This window comes from Hyalella azteca, unplaced genomic scaffold (assembly GCF_000764305.2).
Source record: "Hyalella azteca isolate HAZT.00-mixed unplaced genomic scaffold, Hazt_2.0.2 contig4353, whole genome shotgun sequence".
In the NCBI taxonomy this organism is placed as follows: Eukaryota; Metazoa; Arthropoda; class Malacostraca; order Amphipoda; family Hyalellidae; genus Hyalella; species Hyalella azteca.
In genome coordinates this window covers 502,901-520,978 of record NW_025934572.1, presented here as the reverse complement: position 1 = coordinate 520,978, position 18,078 = coordinate 502,901, and the positions used below count along the sequence as shown (strand labels likewise).

Here is an 18,078-nt window from a genome sequence, read left to right as displayed (position 1 = left end):
CCATGGTTGAGTACCTGAACATGTTCAACAGGCTGTTGTTTGAACCACCGTTAAAAATTTGCGTGTTTTTGCCACCAGTTTAACACCTGCGTGTTTAGACCCGTCTTTACACAGTTGCTCATTTAGCGCACCCGTTCATAATTTTGCATTTGGACAACCCGTAAAGCGGTTACAGGCTATCCTTCCCCTTAAAAATTTCGTGTTTGCATTCCGTTTGCATAAATTTCCTGAGCAGTTGCGTCTCCGTTTCACTCGTTGATCGGTTGCGTACTTATGCCACCCGATAGACAGTTGCATCGTCGTACCATTCGTTGAACCTTTGCGTCATAAAGACAGAGAAAAAGTTGTAACACTAATGAAGAGAAGGAAGACTAACTTACACTAAAAAGACGGAACACTAATTCATGGATGCGCGTGTTTTCAGAACTCGTCAAACAGTTGCATGCAACCATGCAACTGGCAAAATCAGAAGAGGCCATTGCCAAGGGCTAGATGATAGCAGCGGTGCACGTGGACCGAGTTCAGTAATTTATTTGGCGGACGTAACCGGCAAACTTTGATGGAGATGCCATGGCCAGCAGCCTGGCCAGCCGTTCAAATAATAACTCTGCAGTCTCCAGGCAGTCGCTCGACTTGATCAACTTGGGCTCGTGAGGGCACCGTGATTGTACGAGTAAATTAAACTTTAAAGTTTTCGATACAAAAATTTAAGGTATACGTTTTTCGGATTTATTTTCATTTTTCGTTTTAAACTTTTCGCATCTACTTCGTCAGTGACTCAGGGGTTCTAGGAAAATTCATTCATGTGAAATAACCCTACATAGAATAATTTGGAAAATTGGTAAATATCAATGGTTAAATTTTAAATATTCTATATATAATTGGATTCATAATGGGCAAATATTTGTAAAATTTTTCGATGTTTTAAAAAATAATAGATGAATGGAATGATGGAAAAGAGAGTTTACTGTAACTTCTCTGTCGAATTTTTTATGATCGCCGTTTCAAAAATTGTTTACATCCAAACCAGCTTCGTATATTCCCATTAGTTATGTTTGCATAAAGAGGCATGTTCTTTCAATATTACAAGGCCTTTCTACTCAAGCAACCTGCAGCAACAAGGTACGTAAAATAGACACGCAAGATTCTTAAATCTCTTAAAATTCAGCAGCCTTCTACTTCATGAACATAAAACACCCCTAGCTCGCGTGTGGGCGGTAACACCATTCCAGTTCGCCATGGACGCACAAAGGGTCCAGAGAGAAAGTGCGTATGACATGCACGGAGTACGTAGCACCTCACGTGCTGTACTCACAATTTGTTAAGCTTTCAAAAATTTAGTTTGCTTCTTAAATACTTGCTCACTTGTCTCGCAATATCAACGCGCTAAAACATAATCAATGAGACCTACGCAGGTCTTAATTGAATGTTTACCTTCTCTACTGTAAAATTAAAATAAGTAATAATAGCAAAAGTTCTATGTAATTATATTGAACTTCTTTTGACTATCTATGAAGTACCGGGCGCAGTTGACCTGTCCGACACTTCAGCGAACTCGCGTGCGAACTGGCCTGCGAACTCGAATGCAAACCTAACTTCATTTTCAACTGTGGCACTCATAAATCCTTCAATAATGAACGGATTTTATTAAAATTTTGAATGTAAGTAGATAATATCAGTATTTTGCGGGGGGAATTTTTTCAGATTTTTACATCAATAACTTTTTTGTTAATACGGAAAACCTAACTTCATTTTCAACTGTGGCACTCATAAATCCTTCAATTATGAACGGATTTTATTCAAATTTGAAATGTAAGTAGATAATATCAGTATTTTGCGGGGGGAATTTTTTCAGATTTTTACATCAATTACTTTTGTTAATGCCACAAAATAGTGAAACTTGACCTGACTAGGACCTAACCTGCGAGGTGAACGTGAAGTTAGGTTTTCCGTGATAATAAAAAAGTAATGAATGTAAAAATCTGAAAAAATTCCCCCCGCCAAATACTGATATTATCTACTTATATTTCAAATTTGAATAAAATCTGTTCATAATTTAAGGAGTTATGAGTGCCACAGTTGAAAATGAAGTTAGGTTTTCCGTATTAACAAAAAAGTTATTGATGTAAAAATCTGAAAAAATTCCCCCCGTTGAAGGATTTATGAGTGCCACAGTTGAAAATGAAGTTAGGTTTGCATTCGAGTTCGCAGGCCAGTTCGCACGCGAGTTCGCTGAAGTGTCGAATCGGTGCGCAGTTGTTGTTGTTCTGCTTGACTAATTTGCTAAATACTTATAGTCTGTTACAATTAACGCTTGGACTTGCAAGTACTTGGAAAAAGTTTTCAGTATACTTATCCACAATGTGCAATAAATTTTTATCACACTTGAGAAATGATGCATTAATAGAAATGCTGAAAAATTTCTCCAAGTTCGTGAAAATAAATAAATTAGCAGAGATAAAAATACTGTGCCTACTAAAAAGTCTTAAATAATATCAGAGAGCATGAGTTTCGTTGACTCGAAACATTCTGAGTATGGACAAATAGAAACGAATATAATATGACAATTAATGGTATTCCTCTTGTCGACTGAGTACAAAAATGTATTCTGTGAGTATTAAATTCAATCTGCACTTGGGGTTAGCGCTTACATTATTTTTTTAACATCAAAATTACATTCTCAACGTGAAAATCCATACATTTTGAACATGCAAACCCTAATTAACGATAATTGAGAACACCGAAACGGGGACTGCATTTAGTCGTTCAAGAAGATATGAAACGACACGGCTGACTTCAAAGCAGCCTCATTATACCTCTGTGGTTTGAGATTAAAAATTAAAATGTCAGTCACCTGTCTGAGTGTCGTACTTAAATAAAATATTCAAGTAAATAAAAAAATTGCCACATACATTATATTATAGCTGAGGCGTACTAATGGCCGCGTGCCATTCAAAACGACTTTAATCGTGCTGCGCAATTTAGCTTTTAATGAAATTAAATGCATGCTTAATGAATGCTTTTTAATAATTACGCATTGAAATTATATGATATCGATTGAATATAATGCTACAATAACAGCATATCAACGTACCATCATTGAATTTCAACGTATCGAAAGTTAGACGCAGTGATCAGCTAGAAACAGCGTAAAGGCTTACTTGTATTGATTGGCTATTTATTGCGTCCCTTGCAATGCTTGGCAGCGGGAGCGCTATGGAGTGAAGAAAAAACTTTAACCTTCCATCTTCAGTATGGAAGAAAATAGGTTAGAGTATTTATTGCAGATCATTCACTGGTTTTGGCTGTGGAGTTCTTCGAGAATATTAATGCGATTTTTAAAAACAGATGCGATGGCTATGATGAGTCATGGAAATGGAAGCAAGTAACGAATTAAATACGAGCTTTACATTTTCCAATAAAAAATAATAAACCGAATCCACTGCATTATGCCGATTTGTTATAACGTGAATGAATCACCAAAAACACTTCCAAAATTCTAAAATGCACATAGAAAAAATTTCTCATATATGTATTTTATTTCTTAAATTTGACCTTGAGTATATTTTATTTTTAACAATCAGACAAAACGTGCCTGGAACGAAACTTGGATTCGTAACGTACCATATCGTAAAACTTGGATTCGTAACGTACCGTAACGTAAAACTTGTATTCGTAACGTACCATAACGTAAAACTTGGATTGGTAAAGGTGGTAAATGATCAGAAACCCTCTGGTGGGTTTCCGATCATTTCTTAGTTTGCTCTCAATTTCTTTCTCAGCTGAATGCAAGAACAGACAATGATAATATTTAGGGACGATCGAAATTCACTTGCTCCGATTCGAAACCCACGAAGAAACAACTTCATTTGAATATTCCTTTGTTGTAATCGACGCAGCTTCGTAAACGAGCGTCATGCAAAACTTCAAATTTGTGGTTTTCAATTTTTTTTGCCAATCGAGACTCAAATAGTGGGTAGTCAGCGTCACTTCAATGTGTTAGTCAAGTAAGTAGGTTGTTATGTATCTCACCAAGTCAATGTTTTAACAATGTCTCAACGTAGTGGCTGACTAGGCTACGTCTCAAGCTGCCTTTGCCTAGGTCTGAAATTCAGCAATTTACCGCTCTATGTCAACCTCGTTGTCTCAATTTGGAAGCAGGGAGGCAGTGACGCATCGCGTCACCTCCCCATATTGGTCCAAATTTTGATGCAAAATGACTCACTGTGTAACGTAACCATCTTGGTCCCATTTTAAAGGCATTGACTTACCCTGTAACGCAACACTTTTAATGCCAATTCGAAGGAAGGAGCATTCATTAAAATATTATCGTCTCGGTCCCAGTTTAATGGCAGCGACGTACCGTGCATCGTCGGCCCCTCGGTCCCAATTCAATAATTTTGCCGCAGGATCGCTCCTCACCCCTGCCAACAATTACCGGCGGGCTGGGAATGACCACTTATGGTCAGTGGCTGGACGATCACTTATGGATTGGCTTTAATATCCAAATTGGACTCACTTGCATCTACAGTAATTGAATTCAGACCGTCGCAAGGTCTTTATTATGATCGTAAACCACGATGGACTCAATCTGACCTCTGTTGTGCTGGAGATGTTGTTAAGAACCGAGTGTCAATCCTCTGGTCGATTTATTTATGGTATATATTTTCTTTCCACACACGAGAACACTACAGTACTAGACATGATAAAATAATAAGCAAAGCGTTCGCGTCCTAGAGGGAGAACTAATGTAAGTTAATCAGTATCGAAGGTAATATAAGGAAGAAGACGGTTTGAATAAGTAACATGGGTGTTCTGAGCCAACAAAAATTATAGAAGAATACAAAAGGTCGCTAAAATATACTGCAGGCCATGTCGTACGCAATATTATTATTTTACCGACCTGTTTTTAGTTGTAACCTGCATTTCAATTTTATTTTTTATTTTCTAATTTCTATTAAGTGACTACTTCTATTTACCCAAATAATTCATCTGACTTACAATGGAATTCGTTGCAAAAAATGTATCCAACGTTGCAGTAATTTTTTGGAAGGTGACTAATGCACTAAAGTGAATTTTGAAGCACTAAAAGTGAATTCTATATCATTATGCAAATTAGGAGTTGCAATAACCCGTTTCTACAATCCACCAACCAAACATGTCCTTCGATACTAAAAATTTGAAGATTACACTTATTCTGTATTTCGCCGTGATGGATCGTGCAGATAGGAGGCTTTGCAAAAACAAGATGCTGTAATCTGAGCCCGGGACTTGAAGTGAGAAGAAGACAGCGCCAAGTTCCGTGGAGCTCATCAGGAGCGGCGGGCACTGGAAACTGCCTTAACTCAGCTAATGCTGCACTAACCTGAGAACGGCAGCGTTCACGTGCAATAAAGGAATTCACCTGAACATGAATCACCAAAAACGTAGTAATGTTCAAAAGACTTAAAAGTCATCATCTCTCAAGACGTTTTTCGCACCTCCGTCTTCGCTGATGCTCTATCTACGACGATTGTTTTCATATGTAACATAATTTTTTAGTTTTCTTAGTGCACAGATATAGTTAATATTTATTGTACTGTACAGTAAAGTATTTTTTAAATATAAATAGTACTCTAATACTTTTTATCTTCATAACAAACTTGCACTGATTCTTAAGTGATGTACATCCAAAGTAAAGCGGAATTGATAAACGCTGAAACGCAGTGCTAAGCTGCGATGTGTACGACGTCGATGCCGCGGGGCTCGAGCTCGGCTTAATTTGTCTCGAGATTTGTACTAACGCGTCGACGATTCACAGCGAATGTCATGCAGCAAATGATTCTGAAAGCATTAAGAAGATAACTCGCTTGAGTGGCCGTCAAGAAAAGTGCAATTGAATGATGTTCTAAGTTAATAAGAGGTAACGATCTAGCAGGAAGGTGCTTGAGAAACGAAGTCTACTTGATGTCGTATGTTGGGCGAAGCACCATTATTCTAAAGCTAGTCTTTGTTTAGGCCAAGTAAACATAGCCTGATTAACGCAAGACTCGATGGAGACTAGAGAGTGAACATTTGAAAAAATTTCTGTATATTTTCTTTGAACATGCACCTTTGTAGCTGAAAATGATATGATTTAATTTTCGATATTTAAAAAAAAATTGTGTGACTACTGAAGGCCAGAAGACAATTGTGGATTAAGTTCTATGACGATAATAATGATAAATAAGAACCAATTAGTTAATGCATAGAAGTTTTGGCAATGTCTGGACTGTCGCCTATTCTAGACATCACAAAAAAATGATGGCAAGTTAAAGATTCCAAAGCGGCACCTCACTGCTCAACTTCGATGAAGGTGATATTACAACCACTCTGCCTTACTGATATAATGTTTATTTGCTTGCTATTTAATTGCAAGTTATAACAGGGTACATCAAAGATTGCGACAAAAGAAGAACCATAAGCGAATATTACGTATAGTTTTCATAAAAAATTATCTTGAAAATAACGAATGCATTGTTGGAAATTTGCCAGTTTCCCACGCACCAAAATGATGAAGAGAAATTTATGGGGCATATTTTATTCAAAATTTTACTGTGCAAATTGGAATCGTCTCAGGACGGTCATTTTCGCAAGATGAATATGCTCCTTATCGTGAATTTTTGATTGGGTTAGCGTAAGTGGATCAAGAATCGTGTCCCCATCTTGGATTTCGTGAGAGGATTTGATAAAAGTTTGATCATTTACCACAAACGTGGTTTCGATAAAATTGATGGAAACTTCATCTGCATGGAAACGAAAATTCATTTTTTTTAAACCTGCCATGAGAATTGGATGCTGTCTGGTCTCCGGTTGCGGGTAGCGAGATTTACACTGAAAGTTTTATGGAGCTGCGAGACAGGTAAGAGCTTTTATACGCCATTATAAACATCAAAGCGACTGCCCAAGAGCTCTTCATTGCTAGGATTAGCAATGACAAATCCTCAAAATAGCGCCACGCAATTCTGCTGTGAAGTCATTGCGCTATTTATTAGCGTGACTTGAGGAGGCGTCAATTGCGCTTTGTGGCCTCGTCATCATGTTTATTAATTGATGTAGAGACTTTCAATGTGAGGTAACGTTGATTCAATTCAATTAGATGAAGTTAGATAAAGTGTCATTCATATGCAAATTCCGTACTGTAACTCAAATATTTCGAGCTTAGTTCTCCAGTTCGAGCTTGTTTAAAACTATAATAAGCATATATATTCAACGAATTATTAAGCTATTGATATATCCATACATTTTTCCTTATTTTTATAATCTTTTCCCAAAGCTGTCAACAACACACATATGCATTTATAACTATAAGGCCAATCTCACTTTTTGGCTACAGATGCATCTATGAACACCAATCTTGATACCCTTATAAATGATATATGTTTGTTCGTCTAAAAAAACTTCAAGCGTCTAATGAGAGACGATTTTTTACAGGCTATCTAAAGATTAACTGTCGCTATCCATGAACCCGACTGTTATTTTGCGGATGTATTAACGATCTCAAATTTGCTCCAATAATCGTGAATTTTATCCATCAATAACGTCCTTAGCTAACTTGTCATAAAAATTCATTTCAATTTAATCTCATGAAAGTTGGAAACATGGCCACTCAACATGCGCTTCCACCGCTCGTAAACGCCACACATCAACTTGATGTTTTCGACGAAAACGACTGCGTTACATCGCCGGCTGACGACGGAAGCAGACAAATTAACTTACATATTTTAGCATGATTATTCGCGCTGTTGGAACTTAATAATGACGATGCAATGTCGGCCGCAGGCTTGAACAAATTTGCTTACCATGAATCCTGAATTATGTCAACGGTCGCCCGAAACGAATAGGATTGTGAGTGACAATCGTGCAGTTCTTACTCAAGCTCCTTAGGTAAATTCAGGACCACGCACCTATGTTTTTTTTTGGTTGGAGAGTTTTTTTCCTAATTCAAATTATTTGGAACGAACATAATTGCAGTAATAATTAAGTCGGAGCGTACAAACTTCTGTTTATTTATTAAGCCACATTGCTGCCAGATATAACTGAAACAGTTGTTATTGCGTTATCATATTTATTTATATGAGTTCGTGTCCACTACGTCGGCATTACGTACTTGACGCCACCTACAATGAACGATGCAATGACCAGCACGAATTCGTAAGACAAGACGCAACGTCACACTGACATAACGATGCTGCACTCGGCACGACGTTTAAAGCAAACGTCCAAGGTATATGCAAGCCGTTCCCCAGCTAGTGGGCGCCTGCGTAATGCTTCTTGCTGTCACATTTGCCAGAAGATCTCATCCCTAAAGCCTCAGTCGTATTGCCATCATCAATAAACCCCTTGTTGGGGGCATTATGAGATGAACATGCAAGACTGCCCAAAATTCCTTTTGACGGCTCCATAACGCGACCCGTCTGATGTCCATTATGAAGATGGCTCGCGCAACGAGGAAGGTTTTTGTTCAATGCATCGGCTGTCCGCTTATGTAATGCGGTCCGAGTTCGTAAAGAACTATTAATGACCAGATGCTTTCCGGCTAAATACTGGCATGGCTTACACTTTTTACAAAAATACAGTAATCACAAAAAATTATTTGCTTCAAGACGCAGCTTCTCAACATAAATCTTATTATCGTGTGTATTTTAAAATATTTTTAAATTAGCTAATGAAATAATGCTTTTAGTAGGTAAATGTAATCGGATTGGGAACTGAACTGAAGAAGGCGATTATTGACTTTTTAGAAATTAGATAACAGTAAAACGAAATTGTATTTAACTTAACGATCGCAAAAAATATTTGAAACTGAAGAATAACGCACTTCGTTATTAATCAAAGTGTAATATTAAAACTTTTCACTTAATTTTGCATTAATTTCAGGTTTCAGTAATACCTGTAATATCGATGCAGTATGGTACTTCAAGAGAGTTTAAAAAGTTTTAAGACATAGGCGATGTTATTCTTTTTATTGCCTACTCTAAACATTCACTTCGCCTAACCTCCCACTTACCCTCAGTAATTAAACTGGATTACTTTAAATCCTAGCATCTCGGAGATAAAAATAGATCAGTAATCTCCTCTTAGTTTGATTAACTTATAAATTTCCCTGGAACTGTCGTTGCTGAGATCGGATAGCTAATGAAAGAGGATACAGTTGATATTATTTATCATTATTTTGCTCTCTGTACAGCTTCAGAGCTTGGAAAATGTATCCCGATAATAAAATTCGTACCACATTTCCAGATGTCGGGAAAAGTGAATGGTTTCAATGATGGGATATTTACAGCTGAGTAGGTTTTAGTCAAAGTAAATGATATTCAATATTTTTGCATATGGAGTGAAGAGAAAGAATTTATAATAATTTTTCGTTGAAATTATCGCTCTAAAGCTAGAAACAGCGTTCAAAAAATGTAAAGATATATGGAAGCAAATGAATATTAATCCGCGCTGTAAGGAAAACTTTGATCACTTCTTTTATATCTCCTGTTGCTGGTACGTTGAGACGCAATAAAAATTTTAAGCATAACTTAATCTCTCAGACGAACATACTTCAAAGTCATTTGAATATCATTGAGTAATTAGTTAATTGAAACCAAGCTTGCCACAATGAAAGCTTGATAATTGCTAATTGCCTAGAAGATCTTGTAACTTCGATAATTCTAAAAATTACATAAATATTCTGATGTTATGCATTGAATTACAATACAACAAATACTCTGATACTACGGAAATTTATTAAATATGAATTTAAAAGGACGCACGCATTGAATTAGCTAAAATGTTAGCCTAGTTATAATTATAATGTAATCTATACTATTTAATCTATTATGTGGTAATTATATAGTAATATATAGTTTATCATACGTAATATATAAGGTTCCCCTTGTAATAACTTCACTGGGAACCTTATTTTTAACAGTTATTTCCAGGAGAACCTAGGGAAACCATATTTTATTGAGAATTAGTTGTATATATTATACTATTCGTAAATTAGACAAAATTTCTCCGTGTGACAGGAAGGATGATTGCCCACCCTGCACTGCTGCTGCTCGTGTCAAGTTGCGTGGTGCTGGCGAGTGTCGCTGAACGCGTCCCATACGACGGCCCTCTCACCCTGGCCAGCGCGTACGGCAGAGGGTATAATGAGGGTAATGCCCTCACACACGACCTCGACGAACCTCCTGCTGGAGGTGACAACCAAGACCTGCAAGAACTTAGGGGAAGCAAAGTTGTATCTCCGAATTTTATACATTATAAAGGTGAGGCCATAATTATTTACTAAAAAATACTAATATATATATTTTTTATTTTTATGGGAAGAGATATTGTATTAAATTTCCATTTAATCACCTGTTATTTGTTGAAACTATTCATGTCAAAAGAACTGCTTATTAATGTAAGTATATTCACTTGGAAATGCTGCTATGCATTCTTGTTTCCGAAGCAATATATACAAACATATCTCTGGAAGCAGAAGTACATCAGTGGGTCAACGTTATTTATTATTATTAGTAACTCGTAATTATTAGTAGCTCAACGTTATTTATTTAAAGTCAAAACCATGAATCGCATTGCTGAATACAACCGAAATTACCCATATCCAAGTGTAATTTGATGTAAATTCTGCAACGCAAGAGCATGTATTATATGTAATATTGGCCAATATGGAATGATTGGCACAAGCTAAACATATTTCTTGCGTGTCAGCGTGATGATTTGTGTCTAACCATGTCAAAGCCCAGGAGGTTCAAAGCTACAGCGAAACATTTATTTAGTAGCTGGCCAATCACAGTTTCAGTATTGAAACTTCAATGATTTAGTAATGAATCTTACTTGTGCAAAGATTTACTGCTACGAAAAGTAAATGAAATGTCAGGTGTTATAACCGTGGACTATATTTGTACGAAGTATGCAGTATAAGAAACATTGAAGCCATACCACAATATTTTAAATCTTGCAGTTTATTCAAAGTTCCTAGATGATTTATTCATGCATAATTACGAGACTCGTATGACACATAACAGATAAAGATACATCAGGCATGATGGGATTGAGAGACCCACAGCTCGATGAGGAAGAACTCGAACAGGCGTACGGGGAGGATGACGTCACATACGCTGATATGAGGAACGCGTACGGCCCTGTGGGTGTAAGGGAGAAGAAGACGCCTAGAGGTGAGTGCATCATGCCACAAATTCTTTAATTAGATCTTTTTTACTCGTGCATTATTATTTTTATTGGGTACTAGTCCTTAATATAAACGGATTCAACCTTCCGTCTTTCTTTCTCAACCCTTATAAACTTTCTTAAAACTGATTCAGAAATAAAGTTTATACCCGCCAGCCACCGATTATACAAGTAACGAATATTCAATTAAAATTAGATGTAATGTTTGATATAAAGAGATATTTTTCGCAGGGTTCGTAGGTTTGCGTGGCAAGAAAGCACCATCAGGCTTCCTGGGCGTCCGCGGCAAGAAGGAAGCTCCGCAGAACCTGGGCGACCTGTTGAGGGTAAGACAGCGTTGTATATCTTCTTCATTTAACATGATGATATTCTTCGTTTTATGTCACTGAAAACTTTTTCTTTAAAGATAGGAGTTTTTCTTCTTTCTGTGATCCATCAGATCCATCATCTTCAAGAATAATAAAACACTTGAAAAAGTGGAAATAATTTTAAGTAGAAGTTGAGTATGAAGAATATCCGTTTTACATAAAATTTAAAAAGAATAATCTGCACAATTCAATAATTCAATATTAATTTGAAAATTGGAATTCAAAGCATGGGCTCCGTCCCGGTATTTTATTTTAGAAATTCATCACACTTGAGCCACATTTTCGTCCTAAAATTATTGCAGAATTGTAAGTGGCCGCTGACATCCCAACCAAGATTTTGAATAAGGCAGTGCGGGAAGCCAGGAGGCAGAGCAGGGCTTGTTAGAGGCTGTCAAGCAACAATATCTATGTAAATGACAGGCGTAGTCCTTATTTAACGTAGTTGAGGGGGCGAGTCTTCAGTGCCTACACTGGGAGTGGCAGTTCAACGCAACACTCGGCTGGGGATTGGAATTGGCTCGAGAAATGCCGAAGGGTAATGATAAACTGTAATTAATATACGAATGCACGTGCCTGGCGGTAGAAAGTGACGGATATAGCGCAGAATGTAGCCGTGTTTTTGACTTGAACTTTCACAATTTTCGGACTCATCTAAACGTTTTACGTTATTCCCAAAGTCCTGTTTTTTATCCCAAATTATGCCAAATAAAATGAGTAGCTATAAAAATTACGTCGCAGCATTCCCTAATTTCGCGGTCGCCCACACACGGTGACACGATTCATCATCAGTGAACTTGACGTCTCGCTAACCCAAAGTTTTCATCGGTCAATGATGACTTGGGATCGCCACTTGTAATTATAATCAACAGAATGGATTGAAAACATGCATGGGTGACACGCGATTCATACGTATATTCAGCCCACACTAAGCCTAAAGTACCAATCAGTAATTTTGATAAATTGCTGTGACTGCCAAAATAACAACAGAACGAATCAATAGAGTGCCGATAAAGTTCTTTTGAGTTCCGTAAAAGCAGAATTTTATTTTTTAATGAACTAAGAACATAACTTAAAAATCTTTCACGGTATCCAATTGCTACGAACGTGCAGTTCTGACTTTTTTTAATCGTTTTTGCAATTCTCTCAGTATTAAGTAACAGAGTTCAAAGAGACTTGTAAGTCACGATTCAAGTATGAAGTTTAAATAGGTAACGAAGATAAGTTAGAAAATTGAAAACAACATTAAAAGTTGTAGGATTTTTTAAATAATGCTTCAAAAATACGATTGGAAGACCAACTTTCTTACTACAAATTCATCATCGGTGGCTTGAAAATCGAATTTGTGCAACAAGATAAGGGCCAATTTCTTATCCAAGATTATTCAAACGACAGAGTATCCATTTTATTAATATGAATAAAATGTACATAAAACTTCGCATCCTCATTTGTTAACATTGATGTACTCTCAATATTTTGTGTGCCTACTTACAATACCGATTATCACGGGATGTTTCACAGGCCTTACTGTCACGCTATACCAGCATCAGTGCTCAATATTCCGTTTATTATTAGATGGCAGGATTTACTTGTTTACACACGTGCGATTGATGACCAGAGAATTCGTTGGTTTATATTATCAGGGAGTGGAACTTTTCTTCAGATGACGGTAGATAAAAAGCTAGCAAGTTTCAGGAAGTAGTTTTTCTTTATTAACGACGTTTCGAATGCAACAAACATTCATTTTCAAGTTAGAAGAAGCATTCAACATCGAAATTTTGATGGAAATAAGTACATAATATAAATAAATAGGATACAACGGTAAAATTTTGGACCAAAAATTACTCGGAAAATTCTTTCAGAGTTCAGACAAATCCGGTAGTCAGAAAATAGATAGCTGGAGTCTAATCTGTAGAGATGAGGGGTTCAGCTATCACCGGTCGGTTGTTGTCGGGCCACTGCTTGATCACGATGCTGGTGAGTACATTCAGCGCAATGCGAGTGACGGTCCGGTTGTGAGCTTGTCTCGCGTGGGTCACCTGCCCTCCAGCTAGTTTGAAGGTAGCTAACGAGACAGCGGCTTGGTCTCTTGATTGTTAGTCCAATCTGTCCGATGTTGTCTAAAACCTGAAGAAGTCTACAACCTTCTTTGAAGTAAAATTTAGATGCGCAATGCGAGTGACGGTCTGGTTGTAATATTCTGTTTGTCTACTTAGAAAATACCGGTTATCGCGGGATGTTTTGCAAGCCTTATCGCAATGCTATCAGCATCAATGCTCCATATTTGGTTTGTCTACTTACAATACCGATTATCACGGGATGCTTTGCAGGCCTTATCGCCGCATTACCAGCATCAATGCTCCATATTTGGTTTGTCTACTTACAATACTGATTATCACGGGATGTCTTACAGGCCTTATCGCCGCAATACCAGCATCAATGCTCCATATTTGGTTTGTCTACTTACAATACTGATTATCACGGGATGTCTTACAGGCCTTATCGCCGTAATACCAGCATCAATGCTCCATATTTGGTTTGTTTACTTACAAAACCGATTATCACGGGATGTTTTGCAGGCCCCATCGCTGCGATACCAGTATCAGTGCTCAACATCCGGTTTGACAACTTACAATACCGATTATCATGGGGTGTTTTGCAGGCCTTATCGCAGCGCTACCAGCATCAATGCTTAATATTTGGTATATCTACTTACAAAACCGACAAAACCGATTATCACGGGATGTTTTGTGGTTCCTATCGCAGCGCTACCAGCATCAGTGCTCAATATTTTGTGTATCTACTTACAAAACCGATTATCACGGGATGTTTTACAGGCCCTGTCGCTGCAATACCAGCATCAGTCGAGCTACAAACGCGCCCCTCTGGGTTTCATCGGCATGCGGGGGCGGCGCACGGACACAGCATCGCTGCATGAGCTGCATCGCGCCGGAGTGCAGAGCGGCCCCGGTCGTGGCAGCACGCCGCTAAAGAGAGCGCCTCCACAGTACGGTTTCATCGGACTTAGAGGGTGAACGAAGCTACAGGAGAACTGATGAATGTAAAATCTCGAACATTAATATGGTTAGTGACAGGTTCATTCGCAATCAGGCTCTTGGTAAATATTGCTGGCCTTGTTAAGAAACAGAGTTATTTTTATAAAAAGCATTACGCTTTGATTCGGAATTAAATTCGATACTTTGCACTAACACCCATTTTTGCTCGCAATATTCGTCCAATTCTATTCCCGGAGAAAATATTGGGAGTCATTCGATGAATACAAAAATTCTTTCATATTTTTTAGATCAATTCTTGCAATTGCGAATAGTTAATTTATTGGGAACGATCTTGTGCGAATGTGGTGACTCCTTGTCTGAAGCGGACCGAATTCTCAACAGAAGATGACACGCAAGACTGACACTTCAGGTCATTATTACGTGGTTGAGATTGTTAGTAATCGTATTAAAAACGAACAAAACTTGAAATTGCCTTGTCATGAGTATATTCAAGGGCTCGTTCATCACCACTTCAAACAAATATGAAAGCGCCACTCATCGGTTTCAGCTTTATGAGCAGGAAATTTTTCTGCCTCACGTAGAACTTGAATCTCACACGTAACTAAACCGTTTTTGTAGCATCATCTTTTCACGTCTTATGTTAATGGATGAGACTTGAATACAGATCGTAATGGAATAAAGACCACACAATTATACAGCCGACACAAGGAAACGTATTACCTATTACACCAGAATTCTATATCTCGTCAGGTTTAGAGTACAATTTATTGAAAGTGAACGGCTTACTTGCTTGATTAATTTATTTATGGCTACAGCAGGTCTGTTAGTCCCCGCCTCCTGTGGAATTATAGACCTGAATATGTAAAAGTCTTACCAGGAAAATAATATCAAATAATAGCTTTACTCAAAGAAAGCAAAGTCGGCCTTGAAGCGATCAGTTGTGTTACTAATGATATGATTCTGAAAACATATTCTACGTATTAGACTTGCTTACTCGCTCATTCTGATACATGGAAACTTAGTAAATGTGTTCAGTGAACTGCAATGCCGTGTCTAACAATAACTTGCAGTTGAAGGAACAACTCGAGTGCTCTGCAACGACGCGGCTTTTTCTATGCCTTGATGAATACTGCCCACTGCTGTATTCATTGCGCTATTTCTCCCTCGCTCTATAAAAAATATTAATAAACTCAACTTCCTAACCAAATACCATATCGTGGAATGTCAAGTATAAAATATAAGAAAACTGATTTAAGAATAACAATTAACATATTCATGCCGCAGATAGGCCATCCCAATAAACTTAATAAAATCTTGACGATTTAAAAATATTAATTTTTCTCAAAATGTTGGAACTTTTCAAGACATAGAAGCAAAGGCTGATCAGAGGAAATTAATCCCGGCGGCAAGTTGAAAATTTGAAAGCATGCTTGAAGAATTTCAAGCATGAAAATTGGAAAGCATGATGAAGAATTTCAACATATCCTTTATGATCGTTGTCGAGATATTACGTAGTTTATTTAGTTCCTAATACACCATACATGACAATTTAGAACTGGAATAGGAAGCTAGGGATATTTTATGTGTACGTACTATTGAATAAAGGCTTTCATCCAATGCTCTACACTTCTTTGCCATTCCTTATGCGGTGGAGAATTTCTACTTTAAACTGGCAGCTAATTCTCAATTCAAGCCCTAAAATGCAGATCATTATTTTTGTTGAAGTGTAACTACAATCTCGTGGTTATGTTCGGGGAACTGAAACTAATGTTACAGATAAATGAAACGTTTTCAATACGTATCGGACACCAGAATTCTATAAAATCACGAATACTAATTATTTAAATTTGAAGCAAATTTTGAAAGTCGATAAAGTCACTGCTTGAATTAGTTGATCGTTACTTCTAGTTATGGAGCGGACGAAAAGCATTACTCGTCAAAGAGTGCCTCGTTTGTCCCCACTGATTCAGTGTCAGTAAAAAAATCTTCTGAAGTTAGTCCCATGATGAGAACGCGAATACAAGTGTGTGATGTGTGTTGGTAATTTCGGGGAGACCGATTCCGAAGATACGGAATTAGGCGTGGTTAACTGACAAAAAGCGAATGTCCATTGCCAAGAAAGTCTAGTGCAGCATCCGCATAAATTGCGTATTGGTTAACCACCAGAAGCCATAAAATTACCAGCTGGATCCAACAGCATAAAGGCAAGGCAAGCAACAAGTTCCGTTCCAGCAATCAAAGTTTCAACAGAACTTCGATGGCACCGATTGCGATTGACTCGCAGAGCACGAATGTGGGGCCTTAGAAAGACCTCTTACATTAGGTCTTAGACCTATCGCTAAAACATAATTTTTCTATTTTTGAGTGGTATTTGCCGAATGGATATAAGCAACCAGTATTTTGTTATAGCATCAATTGTAAGCAAACTAGAGCAAACATAAAGGAGAAAACGCCTTCACGTTTCGAATGCTATTCAAGTGAAGAAGTGATCAAATTCATTATTAATTTCAATGAATACACTACCACACGGATATGAAAGGCTAGGTCAACAGAGCGCAGAATTACAATGGATCAAGAGGCTTCCAAGACGACATAATCACGGCAAACGGCGTCTCCTTTTGTTGCCCGTCACCAAAAAAAAAACAGATGATAATAAAAGACAGCTTCAATAGTTAAGATATATCACTAAAAATAATTAGAACAAATCATCCGTTAATATATATAAATATATATTTATCAATGTAAGTGTTAACAAAGTTGTAAACAACAGCTCTGCTGAGCGGGAAGATGGAATGAGAGGAGCCAAGTGATGGACCTCTAACAGGAGTGTCGTGTAGCCAGGCGCTAGCGGGAGGAAGAGCTTTATTATTGCAACGTCAACAACTGCCAAGTTTAGAAAGCCCAAGTAATGAGGCTATGATGGTATTTAAAAGTGATACTTCAAAATGATGAGGAAATTTTAGCAAAAATGAAGCTTTCAAACTAAGAGGACAATGAGCACAATGTTCGATTACGGAATCATAAGTTAATAAAAAATTGAGACATTTCAAGATGTAAAACACTAAGTGAGCAAACTAAAACTACAAAACCTTTAATTGGGAACAAAATATTACGCATTAATTAAAAAGTTGGGAATTTGGCGAAGCCGTCATTAAGTAAGCAGTCACTAGCATAGTGATGCAAATTTAAACGTTAAATGTCCCACACATAAGAAAAAGCAAAGCCATCCTGTTTATCAGCCCATCAGCATTACATGTTCAACCCCGCACATACATGCATTCAAAACGGTGTTATGCATCCTGTTTTCTCGTGTACAATATATATGTAGATTAACAAGTGTAGATATGAATAAATCTCCAATGAATCACCGATATGAACGCAAAAACAAACACAATATAATAGAAATGCATGTTTGAAGCTTGTTAAAAACGCAGTAATCACTGGTGAAACAACTATAAGACTATACTGCCAATGTCAGCGACTATACTACC

General features: G+C 37.4%; 1 protein-coding gene across 1 annotated transcript in view; it reads left to right on the top strand.

The window, feature by feature from the left end:
- Positions 1-16,203, top strand: part of LOC108682156 (tachykinins) — a 42,810-nt gene extending 26,607 nt beyond the window's left edge. Inside the window, exons 2-5 of the mRNA XM_018171276.2 lie at positions 10,035-10,277; positions 11,043-11,192; positions 11,437-11,531; positions 14,408-16,203. Coding sequence (XP_018026765.1) covers positions 10,035-10,277; positions 11,043-11,192; positions 11,437-11,531; positions 14,408-14,605 — 686 coding nt within the window. The 3' untranslated portion in view covers positions 14,606-16,203. The remainder of the gene's footprint in view (positions 1-10,034; positions 10,278-11,042; positions 11,193-11,436; positions 11,532-14,407) is intronic.
- The last annotated feature ends 1,875 nt before the right edge of the window (positions 16,204-18,078 follow it).